The sequence below is a fragment of the Camelina sativa genome, chromosome 17 (assembly GCF_030686135.1).
Source record: "Camelina sativa cultivar CO46 ecotype springtype chromosome 17, ASM3068613v1".
Lineage (NCBI taxonomy): Eukaryota > Viridiplantae > Streptophyta > Magnoliopsida > Brassicales > Brassicaceae > Camelina > Camelina sativa.
This window is the reverse complement of record NC_141896.1, coordinates 20,858,048-20,875,974: the sequence shown is the minus strand read 5'-3', so window position 1 is coordinate 20,875,974 and position 17,927 is coordinate 20,858,048. Positions and strand designations below refer to the sequence as shown.

The 17,927-nt window shown below is 39.5% G+C and overlaps 2 protein-coding genes across 3 annotated transcripts; both read right to left on the bottom strand.

Annotated features, from left to right (window-relative positions):
• Positions 1-9,733: 9,733 nt before the first annotated feature.
• On the bottom strand, positions 9,734-16,230 carry LOC104759555 (putative FBD-associated F-box protein At1g32375). 2 transcript variants are annotated; one of them, XM_087493989.1, is made up of 4 exons: positions 16,213-16,230; positions 10,378-11,223; positions 10,101-10,243; positions 9,734-10,004 (listed from the first exon to the last, which is right to left on the bottom strand). In XM_087493989.1, the coding sequence occupies exons 1-4, from the start codon at positions 16,228-16,230 to the stop codon at positions 9,734-9,736; spliced, it is 1,278 nt and encodes a 425-aa protein (XP_087350115.1). The 2 variants fall into 2 exon arrangements, with proteins under 2 accessions (XP_087350115.1, XP_087350116.1); XM_087493990.1 differs by lacking the exon at positions 16,213-16,230 and having other exon boundaries at positions 9,734-10,021; positions 10,109-10,243; positions 10,378-11,235.
• Positions 11,963-13,500, bottom strand: LOC147924105 (uncharacterized). Its single transcript, XM_087494954.1, has 6 exons — positions 13,159-13,500; positions 12,895-13,063; positions 12,719-12,852; positions 12,429-12,602; positions 12,228-12,268; positions 11,963-12,056 (listed from the first exon to the last, which is right to left on the bottom strand). The coding sequence occupies exons 1-6, from the start codon at positions 13,498-13,500 to the stop codon at positions 11,963-11,965; spliced, it is 954 nt and encodes a 317-aa protein (XP_087351080.1).
• Positions 16,231-17,927: the final 1,697 nt, after the last annotated feature.

The window sequence follows — 17,927 nt, the reverse complement described above, 5'->3', positions numbered from 1 at the left end:
TTGATATATTATTCAAACAATAGTTTTTGCTATCTTTATCTAATACTATATGAGGACCCGCCCGATGTGCGGGTTTAAAATTTTATAAATTAAATTAAAGTTAACAAAAATATATTGAAATTTGTTGTACGTTATTTATAAATTTTATTTTTGTTATAATACACTGATTTATATCCATTTACAAATCTTTTATGTATGTTACTATTAAAAGTGTATTTTTTTTACACCTAAATATACTCTATGTTACAAATATATTCTTTATCACCACCTAGAAAATGTCTATATGAACACATTAAGCCAACTATTTTACTTTCACTTCTGCATAGATTTTTAATTACTAAAATTGTTGGCTCAAAAACCATTTTGAATAAAAAATATATTACATAATATACTAATCAATGATGTATCATCACGATAATGTATGACCACCATGGAGAAAACCCTGGCTCCCCCCTCATCCCTTATGGAGAGAACCTTGCGTACAACCCCCTCCACCATGTAAAGAACCTTGGCTCCGCTTTCCTCCCTTGGAGTGATAACCTTGCGTCCAACCTCCTCCACCTTCCTCCCTTGGGGAGATAACCTTGTGTCCAACTTTCTCCACCATAGAGAACCTCGGTTCTGCCCTCCTCCTGTGTGGAGAGAGCATGTTCACGTCTTTTTGCTATCTCAAAATGGCTTGCTCCGACAACCAATGAAAGTGAAAACCTTTTTCTAACGTCGAATAATCTTTTGATAGTAACTAATGTTAAATTTCACAATGTATTTGTGGAAGTGTGTTTGACACACCATGATATAGCCTGTCTATGCAACGCCTCAACCGCCATTGTGCTTAAAAAGAGCCCATGTCCACTCTTAGTCCATGGGCCCACCTTCCTACGTGGGGCATACATCTATTCCCGGCCCATGGATCCACCTATATTGGATGGCTGGTTTGTTACATCTGGGAGGCTTTAAAAACTTTTCTTGTGCTGTAAATTATTGGTTTTGTCATGTAACGTCTGAACTAATTAAACATCAGAATAATGTATGACCACCATGGAGAAAACCCTGGCTCCACCCTTATCCCGTATGGAGAGAAACTTGCGTCCAACCTCCTCCACCATGGAGAGAACCTTGGCTCCGCTTTTCTCCCTTGGGAAGATAACCTTGCGTCCAACCTCCTCCTCTTTTCAATACACATTTATAGTTGCATAACTTAAGGTTAAACGACAAATCAAAGAGTTTGTGATGAATAAACATATTCTGATATGTTTCAACTTTGGATGCCCCAAAAAAACGCAAGTTAAGCGTGGGCTTAAATAATTTGTCTGTTGTGTTTCTGGTCCAATATTTGTAAGATTAAGCAGTGTGTTTGTAACATGTAAGATATTGAGAAAAGACCAATACATATATTTGCAACATACCAGTTTGTATTAGTAGTAGTACAACTTAAGGTGAATGCGTAACGATCACCCATCATGAAGTTCTCTCAGGACTCTTGACCGAAAAAATAAGTGCATTTTGGTGACATATATGGCCAAATCAATTATTTTAAACATTTCCGCAAACCAAGGTGTCACAGTCTTTGAGCTCCTATGGATCTATCAACAACGATTTATGTTTTTTCAATCTATCTATCTATGTTTGTTGTAAGCTTGTGTTTGATTAGCCTATTTTATCCATCCATTAGGTTGATGAGCTTCTACTTGTTATCTCCCATTGGGATTGAATGAATAATGGTAACAATTATGTTTGAACAATACTTAGGTTCACTCCTAGGGGTGAATCTCTTCATTCACCCCCTTATAAAATAAGAAAATAAAATCTGTATACATTATTATAAAATTAAAAATTTAAACCACTCTTTTATAAATCCAAACCGATATATAATTTTGTTCTAATCGTAAAACCTAAACCCTAAACACCTCATTTGTAAATCCAAACCGACATATAAATTCATTCTAATTGTAAAATCTAAACCCTAACCACTTCATTTGTAAACCCAAACCGACATATAATTTCGCTTTAATTGTAAAATCCAAACCCTAACCATCTTATTTGTAAACCCAAACCAAAATATAATTCCGTTATAATTGTAAAATATAAACGCTAACTACATCATTTGTAAAATAATTTCGTTTGTAAAATCTAAACCAAACCGACATATAATTTCGTTTTAATTGTAAAATTAAAACCCTAACCACTTCATTTGTAAACCCAAGCCGACATATCATTCGCTTTAATTGTAAAATCTAAACACTAATCACCTTATTTGTAAACCCAAACCGACACATAATTTTGTTCTAATTTTAAAGATCTAAACCAATCCAATACTTAAATTTCCTTAATTAAAAGTATACAGAATTTGTTTTCATAATTTGTTTTGCTTTTTAATTTAATTTTGATTTATTTTTTAAATAAAATATTAGATGGAATATTCTGGTTGAGAGGAGAGGTGGTGAATACAAAGGTTGAACCTAAGTATTTTTCATTATGTTTGCAAAAAAAAAGAAGGGTTTATGACCTACCAATCAATATTGAGAAATTAGAAGAAATTAACAAAACCATATTAACTTTTACATATGTTAAAATCTGAAATTGATAAGTTGACACATGTCAAAATCTTGTTAGTTACTAAATTTAAAAACCCAACATTATATAATAAGATAATAGATCCTACGTTTCATTCTTCCTTCTAGTATTCAGATTATTATTATTATTATTTTTTTTCACTAGTAGAAATTTCTCCTATAGCCATGAAAGAGTCACGATCAGTACGTGGCACTTTTCAATTTAGACACGAAAAAGTCACAAAATGCCACGAAATTAAAAATAATGAAATACGTAACATATTCGTGTTTTAATCGTGGCTTAATTAACCACGAAATGGTCTCGTTTTTTACGCAACTTCATTTTCTACGTTATGGTCACGACATATACGTTACTAAGTGGCCACAAATTAAAATTGTGGCTGAACCATGACAAGCTGCCACAATTTATCCATGAGCTATTTGTATAAACTGTGTCTTTTTTTATTACTAATTTAAAATCAAATTATAAAACATATGTTTTCTTTTCAAAATGCTTTCATAAATATATTTAACTAAGAAACCAAACGTAATCAAATAATATTTGGTTTTCCTAGGATAGCTGAATTGTTTGGCACCAAAATATTTGGGTTTCCCGGGTTAGGTGAAAATTTTAACCCCAAAATATTTTCATATTTTGTTTCAGTATAGTTAACTTATTAAAAGTTATTTGTTAGACAAAAAAAAGGAAAAAACAAGAAAACCCTCTCACTCAAATCCCTCGACTTCACACTTAACAAAAAAAAAATGCAGTCACTCTTATATCTCTTACACGAATCTCTTCATCTCCAAGAATCATCATGCCTTCGTCCGGCCAATTCTCCGACCGTCATCGCCTACGAACCTCCGACTTGAATCCACCAGTACGTCTTCTTCATCTCCTTCTTCTCCTTCTCCAGTATTTCATCTCCTTCAATGTATTTGCTTTCTCTGTTTCAACAATCCCTGTCCCTTTAAACCACCAACGCTTTAGGTTCGGATATGTTTGTGAAATTCGACAGTGAATCCCTGATCTTCTGTTAAGTCGGGACTTAACTTGAAGAGATAGGAAATAGAAATGATTAGAGATAAGGTAAGAGAAGAGATAGAAGGATAGAAAGAGACAGGATTAAGAGATTAATACTTGATTCATAAGATAGGAAACCCTACTGTTTCAGGTTCCACTTAAATACACACTTATAATATTAAAACGACAGTGCATTGAAATAACATAACAAGTGAACCCTCTTCTTCACTCTGAAGCTTCTCTTCCTTAAGTCTGACTTTAGCCACTTTCATTGACCTGCTTCTTCTCCCATTGTCTAGCTCTTCTCCCCTTAGTCCTCAACTTCTTCTTCATGAACGCTAAGGGAATTCTCAGCCTATCAATACTCTCCCGAAGTGAACTAACCTTGTCCTCAAGATTAATGTCTGGATACTGGTCGACTAGGGTTGACAGAGGCTCCCAAGTGGATTCTGCAGTTGGTAACCCCTTCCATTTCACCAGAACCTCAGTTCCACCCTTCGTATTGACATCCTTGCGGATATCCGTGATAGTTTCAGGCTCGGTTGCCCACTCCAACGTTGGTGTGAGTATTGGAGGAAGCTCTGAAGCCGTGTGACCATTAGGGACCGCCTTCTTCAGTTGAGAAACGTGGAAGGTTGGATGAATCTGACTCTGAGCCGGCAACTTCAATTTATAGGCGACTCTCCCAATCCTCTCAAACACTTGGTAGGGACCAAAGTAACGCTGTGCTAGTTTCTCATTCCTTCTCTGAACTAACGACTGTTGGCGATACGGCCTCAGCTTCAAATACACCCAATCACCTACCACAAAACTCACATCCCTACGGTGCTTATTCGCTCCCTTCTGCATCCTCTGTTGAGCTAACTCCAGATTCTCCCTCAGCTCCACCAGCAAACTGTCACGGTCCTTCAACAATTCTTCCACCAACGCATTGACAGTAGGTGTGTCTCCATAGCGCAACAGTTTCGGAGGCTCCCTGCCATAGACTGCAAGGAAAGGTGATGTTAGGGTTGCGGAGTGGTAAGAAGTGTTATACCAGTACTCCGCCCATGGTAGCCATTGAAACCACGAGGTTGGTCTCCTACTCGCAAAGCATCGCAGGTACGTTTCAAGGCACCGGTTCACGACCTCCGTCTGACCGTCTGTTTGAGGGTGATACGCCGTGCTTTTGTGAAGTGATGATCCTTGCAACTTGAACAACTCCGACCAAAAACTGCTTAAGAACACCCTATCCCGATCAGATACAATTGTTTCTGGAAACCCATGCAGCCTCACTACCTCTCTTATAAATGCCTCAGCCACGGTTTTAGCAGTGAACGGATGTTTCAGACCAATGAAGTGACTGTATTTAGATAGCCTATCCACCACCACCAAAATAGCATTGTATCCTTTGGACTTAGGCAACCCTTCCACAAAATCTAGACTGATATTAGACCAAATTTGAGACGGAATGGGTAAAGGAGCTAAGAGGCATGCATGAGATAAAGTGGAATACTTGTTCTCTTGACAGACTTGACACTTTGTTATATACTCCACCACATCCTTCCTCATACCCCTCCAATACACTTCCTGACTCAGCCTTTTAAACGTCTTCAACGCCCCTTCGTGTCCTCCTACAACACCAGAGTGGAACTGTTCCAAGAGCCTTGGAATGAAGGGAGATCCCGAAGGTATAACCAAGCGACCTTCTTTTAACAACACATCCTTCTCTAAACTGTAACCCTCCTTTACCTTCTCTCACCTTTCCAAACCTTTTACAATCTCACCGAACTCCTCATCCTTCCTAACGAGCGTCATGAGTTCCTTCTTGTCTACATTCAGGGGAGCCACCAGAGTAATTTGAAGCAAGGTTTCGTTGGGTGGTCTCCTGGACAAGGCATCTGCCACCCTATTCTCCACTCCAGGCTTATACTCTATGCGGTAATTCAAACCAATGAGTTTGGCAGCCCACCTCTGTTGCACCGTTGATACCGCCTTCTGGTCTAAGAGATGCCTCAGACTCCTCTGGTCAGTTTTAATGACAAACTCCCTTCCTGTCAAATAGTGATTCCACTTGGTAACTGCCTTGACAATCGCCAACAATTCCCTCTCGTAAACCGACTTGATGCAGCCTTGAGATGAAAATGCTTGGCTGATGAAAGCCACGGGTCTTCTCTCCTGAGACAGAACGGCTCCAATTCCTACTCCTGATGCATCCGTTTCAATGGTAAACTCCTTCTCAAAATTGGGTAGCACCAGTACTGGTAAGCTTGTTACGGCTTGTTTGAGAGCTTGAAACGCTTCTGTTGCTGCTAACGACCACACAAATCCATTCTTCTTGAGCAACTCCGTTAATGGTCTTGCTATTTGCCCATAGTTTCGCACAAACCGCCGATAGTAGCCTGTTAGCCCCAAAAACCCTCTTAATTCTGTGATTGTCTTAGGCTCAGGCCATTCCACCATCGCTGAGATTTTATCAGGATCAGCGGCTACTCCTTCCCGCGATATCACATGCCCGAGATAAGCAACCTTGGTCTGTCCAAACGAACACTTCTTCATATTGGCGTAGAACTTGTTTTGATGAAGTAACTTGAGGACAACTTCGAGATGTTGCAGGTGCTCCTTCATATTCGAGCTGTAAACCATAATGTCGTCAAAAAACACCAATACAAACCGATGCAGATGTGGTCGAAACAGGTCGTTCATCACACTCTGAAACGTCGATGGGGCATTGGTAAGGCCGAAAGGCATTACTAAGAACTCATAGTGCCCTTGGTGAGTCTTGAAGGCTGTTTTAGCAACATCACTGCATTTAACTCGTATCTGGTGATATCCATACTTGAGATCCAATTTAGAGAACACTCCTGCTCCGTTCAGCTCATCGAGGAGTTCTTCAATAACTGGAATGGGATATCGATCAGGTACCGTCACCGTGTTCAGTGCTCTGTAGTCTACGCAAAATCTCCATCCACCATCCTTCTTCTTGACCAACAGCACCGGACTTGAGTAAGGACTAACACTCGGCCTGATGATTTGTGCCTCTAGCATCTCCTGGATCAGCTTCTCTATTTCGTTCTTCTGCACAAACGAGTACCGGTAAGGCCTCAGGTTGACAGGACCAGCTCCCTCCTTCAAGTTGATAGCATGCTCACGGTTCCGTATTGGGGGTAATTTGTGTGGCATTTGAAACACTGACTAGTATCGATCTAACAGCCTCCTCATCTCCAGCCCATAGGGTTCATCATCCTGTCTCTCCTCATTCTCAAATAGTGCAGTCAGCTCCAATAGGTACGCTACTCCCTTCCTCTTAACCATTCTCTCCATTGAGTTTAAGGAAACTTGAGCCTTGCTTAATGCTGGATCCCCTACAATAGTCACCCACATTGCTCCAATCTGCCAGCTCAGCCTTAGCATGGCCCAGTTCGTTCTAGTATCCCCCAAAGAAGCCAACCACGGAAATCCCAAGATAACATCCGAATCCTTCAGATCAAATAGCAAAAAATCTTCTACTATATCCACTCCTTGGATCTCTAACAGCAACCTCGAACATTTGCCACTACCCTTGAGGATCTGACCTCCTGCTACACGTACCCCAAACCGTCGGTGGCCTGCAACTGGTAACTCCAATTCCTGTACTAGCTTATCAGAAATAAAATTTCGAGAGACCCCTGAATCAAGCATCACAACCACAGACTTACCTTTGATCTTACCTCTCATTCGCATGGACTGCTCACCCGAAAAGCCTCCCATGGATCCCAAGTTTTCTGTCACCAGCTCCTGATCATCGTCTTGTTCCATGGCAAGTTCTTCGGGTTTCTTCTCCTCCAAACCAAATGAGTCATCTTCTTCCTCAACTTCCACGCACTTAAGTCTCGGTTGTCTGCACTTGTGCCCACTAAACCAACGATCTCCACAGTGTCGACAGGGGTTGTACCCGCTTCCCGCAGACGGTTTACTCGCCACCCTCACTGTCTCCACTGGCTTCCTGGGTGATTGCGCTTGGTGAGAGTAGGAGTGGTTCACCGCAGGACGTGAGAAAGTTCGGTTTTGAGCGCTGCTGTTCTCTCCTTCCTGAAACTCCACCAACCGAGCCATATCAACAATAGCGTTCATGTCCTTAGGTCTACTCCGAATGACTGGGTCTCGCAAGTATTTCTTAAGCCCCCTCAGAAAAGCTGCCTCAAACACGTCATCAGTCACATGTGGGAGCTCCACCGTCAGTTCGTCAAACCGATCACGGTACTCATCGACAGTTCCCTGTTGACAAATGGTGAGCAAACGATCCATAGCAGAACAACCTCTGCTGGGTTTAAACCTCTCCTTAAACCGGTCCTGGAAATCCTTCCAAGTTGTAATCCGCATCCTGTCCTCTGAGTTTCTCCACCAAGTGACTCCCGACCCAGTAAGACACGCGACTGCTTCATCCAACTTCTCATATTCAGGTGTGTTGTTCATAAAGAACCCCTTTTCCATTCGAAACAACCAATCGTCTGCGTTCTGACCTTCAAAAAGCGGCAGATCGACTCGTTTGCGAGGCCAACCTCCCCTGTTTTGTTGGTATTCCCACCTCTGAACCGCCGTCGGAGTTGGTAACAAACCCTCGGCAGGAATCTCCACCCGATGTTGTGGATTTGCCAACCGCGTCACCACTGTCGTAGCAGGAACCACCGTTGGAGCTGTTAAGACCCCTTCAGTAGATCTAGGGTTCGCTAGTGGTAAAGCCTTCTCTGGTCGACCTTGCTCTCCACTTCCCGAAGCTGTCACTGGGGTCTGAGGAAGAACCCCAGTCGCCGGAGTGCTGAACCCCGGTGGAGTGCTGCTGCGGTTGAGTGAAATCGCCTGGAGCTGAGCGTTGATGTTGTGAACCACTTCCCACAACATCGACATCTCCCTGTCGCGGCGAGCTTCGCGTTGGTCGGCTGATTCGTTCGGTTGTGGTGTCTCCGCCACCACCCTAGACTCGAGTTCCGAAGAGCCTTGTCGTGGATCTGGTGTGGAAGCCATCGTCTCTCAATGAAAGCACCAAATGTTAAGTCGGGACTTAACTTGAAGAGATAGGAAATAGAAATGATTAGAGATAAGGTAAGAGAAGAGATAGAAGGATAGAAAGAGGCAGGATTAAGAGATTAATACTTGATTCATAAGATAGGAAACCCTACTGTTTCAGGTTCCACTTAAATACACACTTATAATATTAAAACGACAGTGCATTGAAATAACATAACAAGTGAACCCTCTTCTTCACTCTGAAGCTTCTCTTCCTTAAGTCTGACTTTAGCCACTTTCATTGACCTGCTTCTTCTCCCATTGTCTAGCTCTTCTCCCCTTAGTCCTCAACTTCTTCTTCATGAACGCTAAGGGAATTCTCAGCCTATCATCTTCGGCTTGGAATCAACCCTCTCAAAGGTAAATCTCTTTTTTCCTCTGTTTCAGATCTGATTTTTTTCAGATCTGACCATTATATCCGACCATTTCTTTTCAGATCTCGTCGCCGTTCGATGTCTAAAAGGTAAATCTCTTGTATTTACTTCTAAAATCAACAAAAACAATTGGATTTTGTTTCATTTCTTAGGATCCAAAGAGGGAAATGCATATAGAGAAGAATCAGTGACAAAAGGAGAGCGGCAGAAAGGTGGCGGGGAAGAGCGGCGGAGAGCAAATGTCTTTCTCAGTTGAAGCATTTTTTATTTTCTATTTCAATTTTGTTTTGTATAATTAAAATCATTTTCACAATTTAATAAACAAATCATTGTGATATTTTTAATTTTCTGTAATCGCCAATTTTTTTTTTTTTTTTATTAAAACTATATGAGAATGCCGCAGATTATCTGTGGCTAAAGCTAGTAGCGAATTACTCGTGCCAAAACCGTGGCTATTATGTCACGAAAAGACACAAAAATTTTTAGGTCACGATCGTATAGACACAACTTTTTTCCGTGTCTTTCCGTGTCTGTGCGGTCACATAGTCACGAAAATATAGCCTTAGTCACTTAATTTTCCATGTCTATACGAGAAATTTCTACTAGTGTTTTTTTTTTTTTTAGAGTACGCAGAGACTTAGGCAAAAAGAAAATGAGAAATTCAAAGAGCTAAATTTGGAAAAGGAAATAATATCAAAGTAATCTAACATCCAGACCAAACATGAACCAACGTTGTAATGACATGTTTTACTGTAGCTTCAGTTAAATACAAGCTGACAGGTAGGTGAACGCCTGATGGACAATAACTCCTCCTTGATCATCTCAAGTTTCTTCTCGCTGTCAGTGGATGTGGAGGACACAGTTACCTTTTTTAAACAGCTTCCGTTTCTTAAGATATATCCTAGCAGTTCTTTCTCTTCTTCTTTTCCTTCATAGTCTCTACATTCTAGAGTTTCAAAACTCGATAACAAACATTTAGGAACTGAACTCGGTTTAATCCAGCAGGGGCTCGGTTTAATCCAGCAGGGGCTCGGTTCTTCATGGTGCTGATATAAACAGTACATTAGACAATGAATTGGAAAATAACCTGGTCAAAGACACTGAATGAGTTGGGTTGAGATTTACTTATGTACCTGAATAAGTCTGAGAGATCGTAATTTAGGGGAATCTCCAAGCAAACGAAGAAGTAGGTTCAACCACTGCTCATCACATGTGCATAGCGTTAACTCTACAAGATGGTGGAAGATACTACCAACATGATATGCATCCTGCATGCATACAAGACAAAATAAGTACAAGAAAGGTTAGTGACTAGAGACCTGATCGCAAGAATACTAACTATTTCCAATCGTGCAGATGGCAGAATGATAGAAACCACAACTTGCAATTAAGAAGAAAATACCTCTGAGGTTGGTAAACATAAAAAGAGACACTTGACTGACATAATTATAGAACTCAGAATAATCCTCCCACGATGAGTCTGATTACAGTCAATAGATGCTCTTACAATATTAGGCATTTCATTCTCAATGACACAAAACCCATCCGTATAATCAACTATTTCCAACGTCTCCAAAGAAGGAACATCTATCACAAAACCATGTGCATTATCACTATAATGTTGTAATGGTTTCAGCATCCGTAGATGCTTTAGAGAAGGCACTCTAATGGTGAAAATAGTCACATTATCACCAGGAAACTGCATCACAACCAATTTTTCAAGCACAGGACAACTTGATAAAAGCTTGTTGACAAATTCATCACCACCTGGATACGTCAAGTATACAAGATGCAATAACTTGAGGGAAGGGAAAGAAATTGGACAATTAACATCGTCCACAAGAACCGCCTCAACTAGTATCAAGGTAACAAGCATTCTGCACCGTGTGTACAAGCTCCTCGGAAGTATGGTTGGAGATGCATCAGAAGGGCTGACGAACTTGATATGCAGTTCACGCACAGAAAACTTTTCTGCAGCTCTAATCCAGACTCTAATATCTTCAGCACCACATGTTTGACCAAGTTTGAAATACAAAGTTTCTATAACTGGAGCCTCGTGCAGAAACAAAGACCTGTCTACAAAGCGGGAAAATCTTTCATAATCAATGGATTGATAGCTATCATCGTATACCAGTTCTGGCACAAACATCCAAAGAGACTTCCATTGTTTTGACAAAACCATTGTGGCCACAACATCTTTCATTGTAGGCAGAAACGACAATATTCTCAAGAGCAATTCTTCAGGTAACTGATCCATGACTGAGATTTGAGAGCTAACCCTTTCCAAAATTCCTCCACAAATTTCCCTATCAACCCTGAAAACGTCGAAAAAGGAAAACAAGATATAAGAGACTCTCAGTTTCTGTTTTCCTCAGGAACCAAACAAAAATATTCCTACGCAACAAGCAAAACCCTAACGAGGTACATATCACTCACAAACAGAAAGGAAGCAAACGACATCCAATTATCCAAACTCAATGAACGCTTAATGTTCTAAGAATTAAAGAACTTGAAAAATAAGAACACCTCTCTTATTGATTTAGAAACTTCTCAAAACTAAATCTCTCTCAAGTTTTACAGAAGACTATTATATTTATATCCTCCTAAACCTATTAGAATTAACATTATACAACTTATTGATTTTGGAACTTTTTTTTTTTCTATTCTATCTCTTTTGGCAACTTCCTAGCAGATAACTTCTTCTTCAAGTTAGAAATTATCCAACAAATGTTACCCAAAAAAGATATATTCTTCACGAATTAATACTACTTCGAAAACATATATATATATATATATATACACGTTTACCTGTAACTAGTCCGGTACTTTTCTCGTTCAACGAAGAAGAAGGTCTTCTTAATTTATACCCTCACCACTTAATTCATGTTCTTTTTTATATACCTTGTCATATAATTCTAAACCAAGATGGTCCAATTTAACCGAACCAATCAGACCAAAAGAAGCTCAACCGGAAATCGGTAGATTGATTAGTCTAACACTATATAAACTAAACAAGGGAACTCCTTCTTCACTTGCCGGTGCATGATGTCATCATCTCCTTGCCTTTGACACTCCAAGGCACGTACCGGATTGGATAACTGTGTGCTTCCTTCATCCATGAGTATTTCCTAATGAACAGTTATACCAATAGTTAAAAAATGGTCATACATTCTATTCTAAAGCTTAAAAACTTAATTTTTATTTTAGCTATCATCAGATTATAAACCATTGGCAAGAGAACTCACATTTCCCTTTCCCTTATACTTGTCTGTTTGTTGCTGCTGCCGCATGAACTCAAACTACATAATTAATAAACAAGAAACATGAACCATTGAAATTGTAAAAGTTGGGATATGTGTATGTTTTATAAAACTGTTGTTCATCAAAATACATGTTGTATATGAGTCGTTTGAACAATGAAATGTATGTATATAGAGCGTGTATATTATATACCTTACGAGCTCGAGCATTATGCAGAGAAGATTCAAGTTGGATCTCAAAACGAAGGAGCTCGTCGTAGTTTAAATGATTCAGGCTATGTCCTTGGTACAATTGAAGACTCAGTTTAAGATTATCTATCTCTCTCATCATTGATTCTTTCGTCTTCACACAATTTGGACAGTGATCCTAAAAGAAATTGAATATATAATTATAATCATAAGTGAGATGTGAGATGTAAAGGGAGACAGAGAGGAATCAGATAAAAATATGGGAATGGGATGTAAGAACGTAACAACACTTACAGAGTCGTTAATTTCCTGCATCAAATCATCTTCTTGAGTGATCTTCAGAGCATCTCCATAATCATCATACTGATCAAATGTACCGGGGCTTTGCGCATTTCCTTCATTCCATAGACTCTGTACACCCTCTCCACCTTCCCTAACCTGTGTCCCTAGAAACTGAACATCCTCTCCACCTTCAATGTCACCCGCTGACTCACTTCTAGTTAATATGGAATGATCCTCTACCCTTTTGCGTTTTCGAGTTTCATTTGGGGATGCATCAGTGTTAGCCATCTTTTCCATACAGTTGGTGTTAAGCCTGTTTGATCGGCGCAGATTAGATGGTCCTCCTTCAGGTGTGTCCTCTTGTGTTATCACATTTCATCCCAGTTGCAGAAAAGAAGAAAGATTAACAGAGGAAACGTCTACCAAAAGGCAACCTTTCTCACACAAATCACATGAAACTTCAAAACCATCTTTGTTTGGCATTGTTTAAATCTCCATTTGTGCCACACTTGGAACTGTACCACACCAATGAGAATATGTAACATGTCCTTGAAATCAATTCTCAAGTACGAACCAGTAACTGTTTTCATTTTCCGTAGAAACTGAAACATGTGGACTTGCTTCATGAAATGCAGATTTGGAAATTGTTGTTTCTTCATCTTTGCGAGTCCAATTATCAAATACTCTATTTGGAAGGAAGCTGTTAAATGAGGAACACCTTGTTGATCATTTCTCTGAACCACAGTCGAGACCTCATACCCATTGATGGGCTGAAAAATGGCTCGGACACACATCTTATGTATAGGAACCTTCTGCAGTTTATATTTGCACTTCCAAGATTTTGAATCCTTCACCTGTTGCAGCTTTTTTCTGTAAATTGTGCTCTCTAAGAAGCACTCTATCAAAATTTTGATATACGAAGGGTTTTGTCTCCATACTTATTGACTCCTTGTAGTCAGCCGCCACTTCTGCGATATGTAAAATTTCTAATATCCCTTCTTGTTGAGTTTTCAATAGATCAATGCCAAAACCAGAGTGTAAACCATCAAAAGCCAGGTCAGGTTGTGACTGGATTTGATCCAATGATGCATTGGAACAAGTCAATGATGTGTCATCTCCGAACACCTTTGTTTAATTGGAGAGTCCAGTGGCAATGAAGTGTAATAATATCTAGTTTACTCCTTGTACCTTTATCTTAAAATGCAAAAATAAAGAGTTTTTTTTTTAGTATCGATATTTATATTAAAAAAGCTTACAATAACATACATATAAAAAATGAAAACACGATAGAATAACACACAAAGGCAGAGTGTTATGGTATCAGAGCTTGACTAGTAAAGCGATGATGAAAGTTATTACAGACAGAGTGTTATGGTATCAGAGCTCTCCGATCATAAGTGCCTCTCAGAATTGATCTTGTTCTCATTCAATTTCTTTTGGATTTTGCTAATTTCAGCTGTGTTGTCTTCTTCATAAGTGCCTCTCAGAATTCGTCTTTTGTTTGTGTCTCTCTTGATCTGATTTTTTTTCGTTTTCTTTGACCTAATCGAGCTCGGTTCTTGTTATTCTCTTTATTCGACTCGATCTCTTTGTTAATTCCTTGATTCGATACAAGATATGGCGTCTCACTCGTCTTCAGCGATTCCAAATGGTACGACGGCGACTCTGGCGACGAATTCGTCTTTATGTAATGATCTTTATGAGAATCCGTTGTATCTACACAGTACCGATCATGTTGGGCTCCAGATAGTCACTGATTGCCTCAATACTGGAACAGAGTTTCATTCTTGGCGACGATCTGTTCGCATGGCATTGAATGTACGTAACAAACTTGGATTCATCGACGGTACTATCACTCAACTTTCTTCTGATCATCCTCTGTATGGTTCTTGGTCACGTTGTAATGATATGGTTAGTACTTGGTTGATGGGATTGGTTTCTAAGAAAATAGTGCAGAGTTTATTGTATATGCCTACTGCTGCTGCGATTTGGAAGAGCATTATCTCTCGTTTTAAACAAGATGATGCACCGCGTGTTTTTGAGATAGAACAACTTCTAGGATCACTACAACAGGGCTCAATGGATGTTAGTGCTTATTTTACTGAATTGGTCACATTATGGGAGGAGTATACCAATTATATCGAGATTCATGTTTGTACATGTGGACGTTGTGAGTGTAATGCAGCGGTTTTGTGGGAAAGGTTGCAACAAAGGAGTAAGGTCACCAAGTTTTTGATGGGTCTTAATGATGGTTTTAATCAAACTAGGCGGTATATATTGATGCTTAAGCCTATTCCAAGTATTGATGAAGTATTCAACATGGTTCAACAAGATGAATGGCAGCTGAATGTCAAGCCGATTGTCAAGGCTGAGAATGTAGTTTTTCAGACCATTGGATCTTATGATGGAGCAATGTATGAGTCTGGTGAATTTTCTGGTGCTTACAGTTCTTATAGACCAAGGGGTAACAGGCCATTGTGTACTCATTGTGATCAGATGGGACACACGGTGCAGAAGTGTTATCGTCTCCATGGCTATCCTCCTGGATATAAACACTATAATAATAACAATGGTCGCAATAATGGTGGTAATAATTCTGGTTATCGACCTACTAATTCCTTTGCTCCTCGAGGTCAATCTTTCACAACTCCAAGATCCACGTCTAAACCATCTGAGACTAATATGCAACGGACTGTTGCTAATGTGTTTGATGGAACACCGAGTGGGCAGCTTCTGTATTATCCTCCTCCACCAGTTTCTCCAATGAACTTGGATGTTACTAAACTCTCTCAGTCTCAAGTTCAGGGGCTTATTCACCAATTGAATCAGATGTCTGCTCAAGTAGCTGCTTCAGAGCCTCTAGCTCCGATTTCTCAGTCTTCCATTTCAATCTCTGAAAAAGGTGTCATGGCTGTTAATTCGACTTCCGGTAATGTCTTCTCTATTTCTACTAACTTGAGATATGAAAATCATTTGCTTACCTTCCACTATCATTGTCTTTCATCACTACAAACTGTATTGCCTAGTGGTTCTTGGATAATTGATAGTGGGGCAACAAGTCATGTTTGCTGTGATTTGTCTAGATTTAAAGATGTTCGTGTTATATCAGGCATTATAGTTACTTTGCCAAATGGTATCAAATTGCCCATTCATCATTCTGGAAATATACATTTGTATGCATCATTAGTTCTTTATGATGTTTTACATGTTCATGATTTTCATTTTAATCTGATTAGTGTAAGTAGTTTACTTCATCATAATCAATGTTCCGCTCATTTCTATCCTACTTTTTGTTTTCTTCAGGGGTTTTCTCAGGACTCGATGATTGGTAGGGGTCATCTCATGCATCATCTTTATATTCTAGACTTACAATCCCTATCATCTCTCAAAATTCCTGAGTCCTCTTCTTCTGAGTTCTTTTGTGGATCCTTGTCGTCTGATGCGACTCTCTGGCATCATCGCCTTGGACATCCGTCAAGTGCACAAGTTACAACATGGGTTACAACATGAGTTCTCTTGTCCATTTAGATATAGGGGGACCCTTTTCTACAGAGTCTGTTGAACGTTATAGATATTTTCTTACTTTAGTTGATGATTGTACTCGAACAACATGGGTTTACTTCTTAAGAAATAAAAGTGATGTTTGGACTATTTTTCCACAGTTTTTACAGCATGTTTTTACTCAATATCAGGCAAAAATAAAAGCTATTCATAGTGATAATGCACCTGAACTTTCATTTGATGAATTGGTAAAAGAAAATGGCATGATCCATTATTTTTCTTGTGCATATACACCACAACAGAATTCAGTTGTTGAGAGGAAACACCAACATGTTTTAAATGTTGCTCGAGCTTTATTATTTCAGTCGAATGTGCCTCTTGCTTATTAGAGTTATTGTGTTAGTACTGCTGTCTTTCTGATCAATAGAACACCTTCTCCATTATTAGATAATAAGTCTCCTTATGAGAAAATGATGAGTAGAAAACCAGATTACTCTTTGCTTAGGACTTTTGGTTGCTTGTGTTATGCTAGTACTTTACAAAAGGATAGACATAAATTCACTCCTAGGGCTACTTTTTCTATTTTCTTAGGCTATCCACCAGGCTATAAGAGTTACAAAGTGCTTGATTTGGCTACTAATTGCATCTCGATTACTAGGAATGTCATTTTCCATGAAACTGTTGTTCCATATAAAACTGCATCTTTGATCATTCCTGATTTTTTCCAAGCACATTGTATCCCCTGTTCCATCTCCTGATCCTTCCCCCATTCATGATCATTCTTTTCCTTTGTCATCCTCCACTGCATTTGTTCCTTCTAACACTCATTCATCATCATCATCTGATCCACCCTTATTGTCTCCACCTCATGCATCATCTCATTCTACTACTCGACAAAGTAATCATGTAGTGTTTGTTGAAGCATTGCCATCTCAACATTCTAGGCGCTCACAGCGTCAAACTAAGGCTCCTAGTTACTTATCCGAGTATCACTATGCACTTGCACAAATTTCTCCATCTTTACCTTCGAATCACACCACACCTTATCCTCTTTCCTCTGTTTTGACCTATGATAAACTTTCCACCCATTTTTGTGCCAATCTTCTTACATATTCTCAAGAGACATAACCGAAAACGTTTCAACAAGCCATGGCTTGTGAAAAATGGACTGGTGCTGCGAATGACGAACTTACGGCTATGAAACAGAATCATACTTGGGATGTTGTTTCTCTTCCTCTTGGTAAGAATGTGGTTGGTTGCAAGTGGGTTTGGACTATTAAGTACCATTCTGATGGATCTGTTGAGCGTTATAAGGCTTGTTTGGTGGCGAAAGGCTACACACAGGTCGCAGGTGTTGACTATATCGAGACGTTCTCCCCTGTTGTTAAGTTGACTAGTGTGAAGCTAATGTTGGGTTAACGGCTAAAGAGGGATGGTCACTTGCTCAAATGGATGTCTTGAATGATTTTTTACACAGTGACTTGGAAGAGGAGATCTATATGAGCCTTCCTCAAGGCTATACTCCAGGTCCCGATGAGGTTCTTCCTCCTAACCCTGTTTGCAGACTTCGTAAATCCATCTATGGACTTAAACAGACGTCTAGGCAATGGAACAAACTGATTACCTCTGTGTTGCTTAATGATGGTTTTCTCCAGTGTCCATCTGATACAGCTTTATTCATCAAATTTACCAAGAGAGGAATTACTATTCTCCTTGTTTA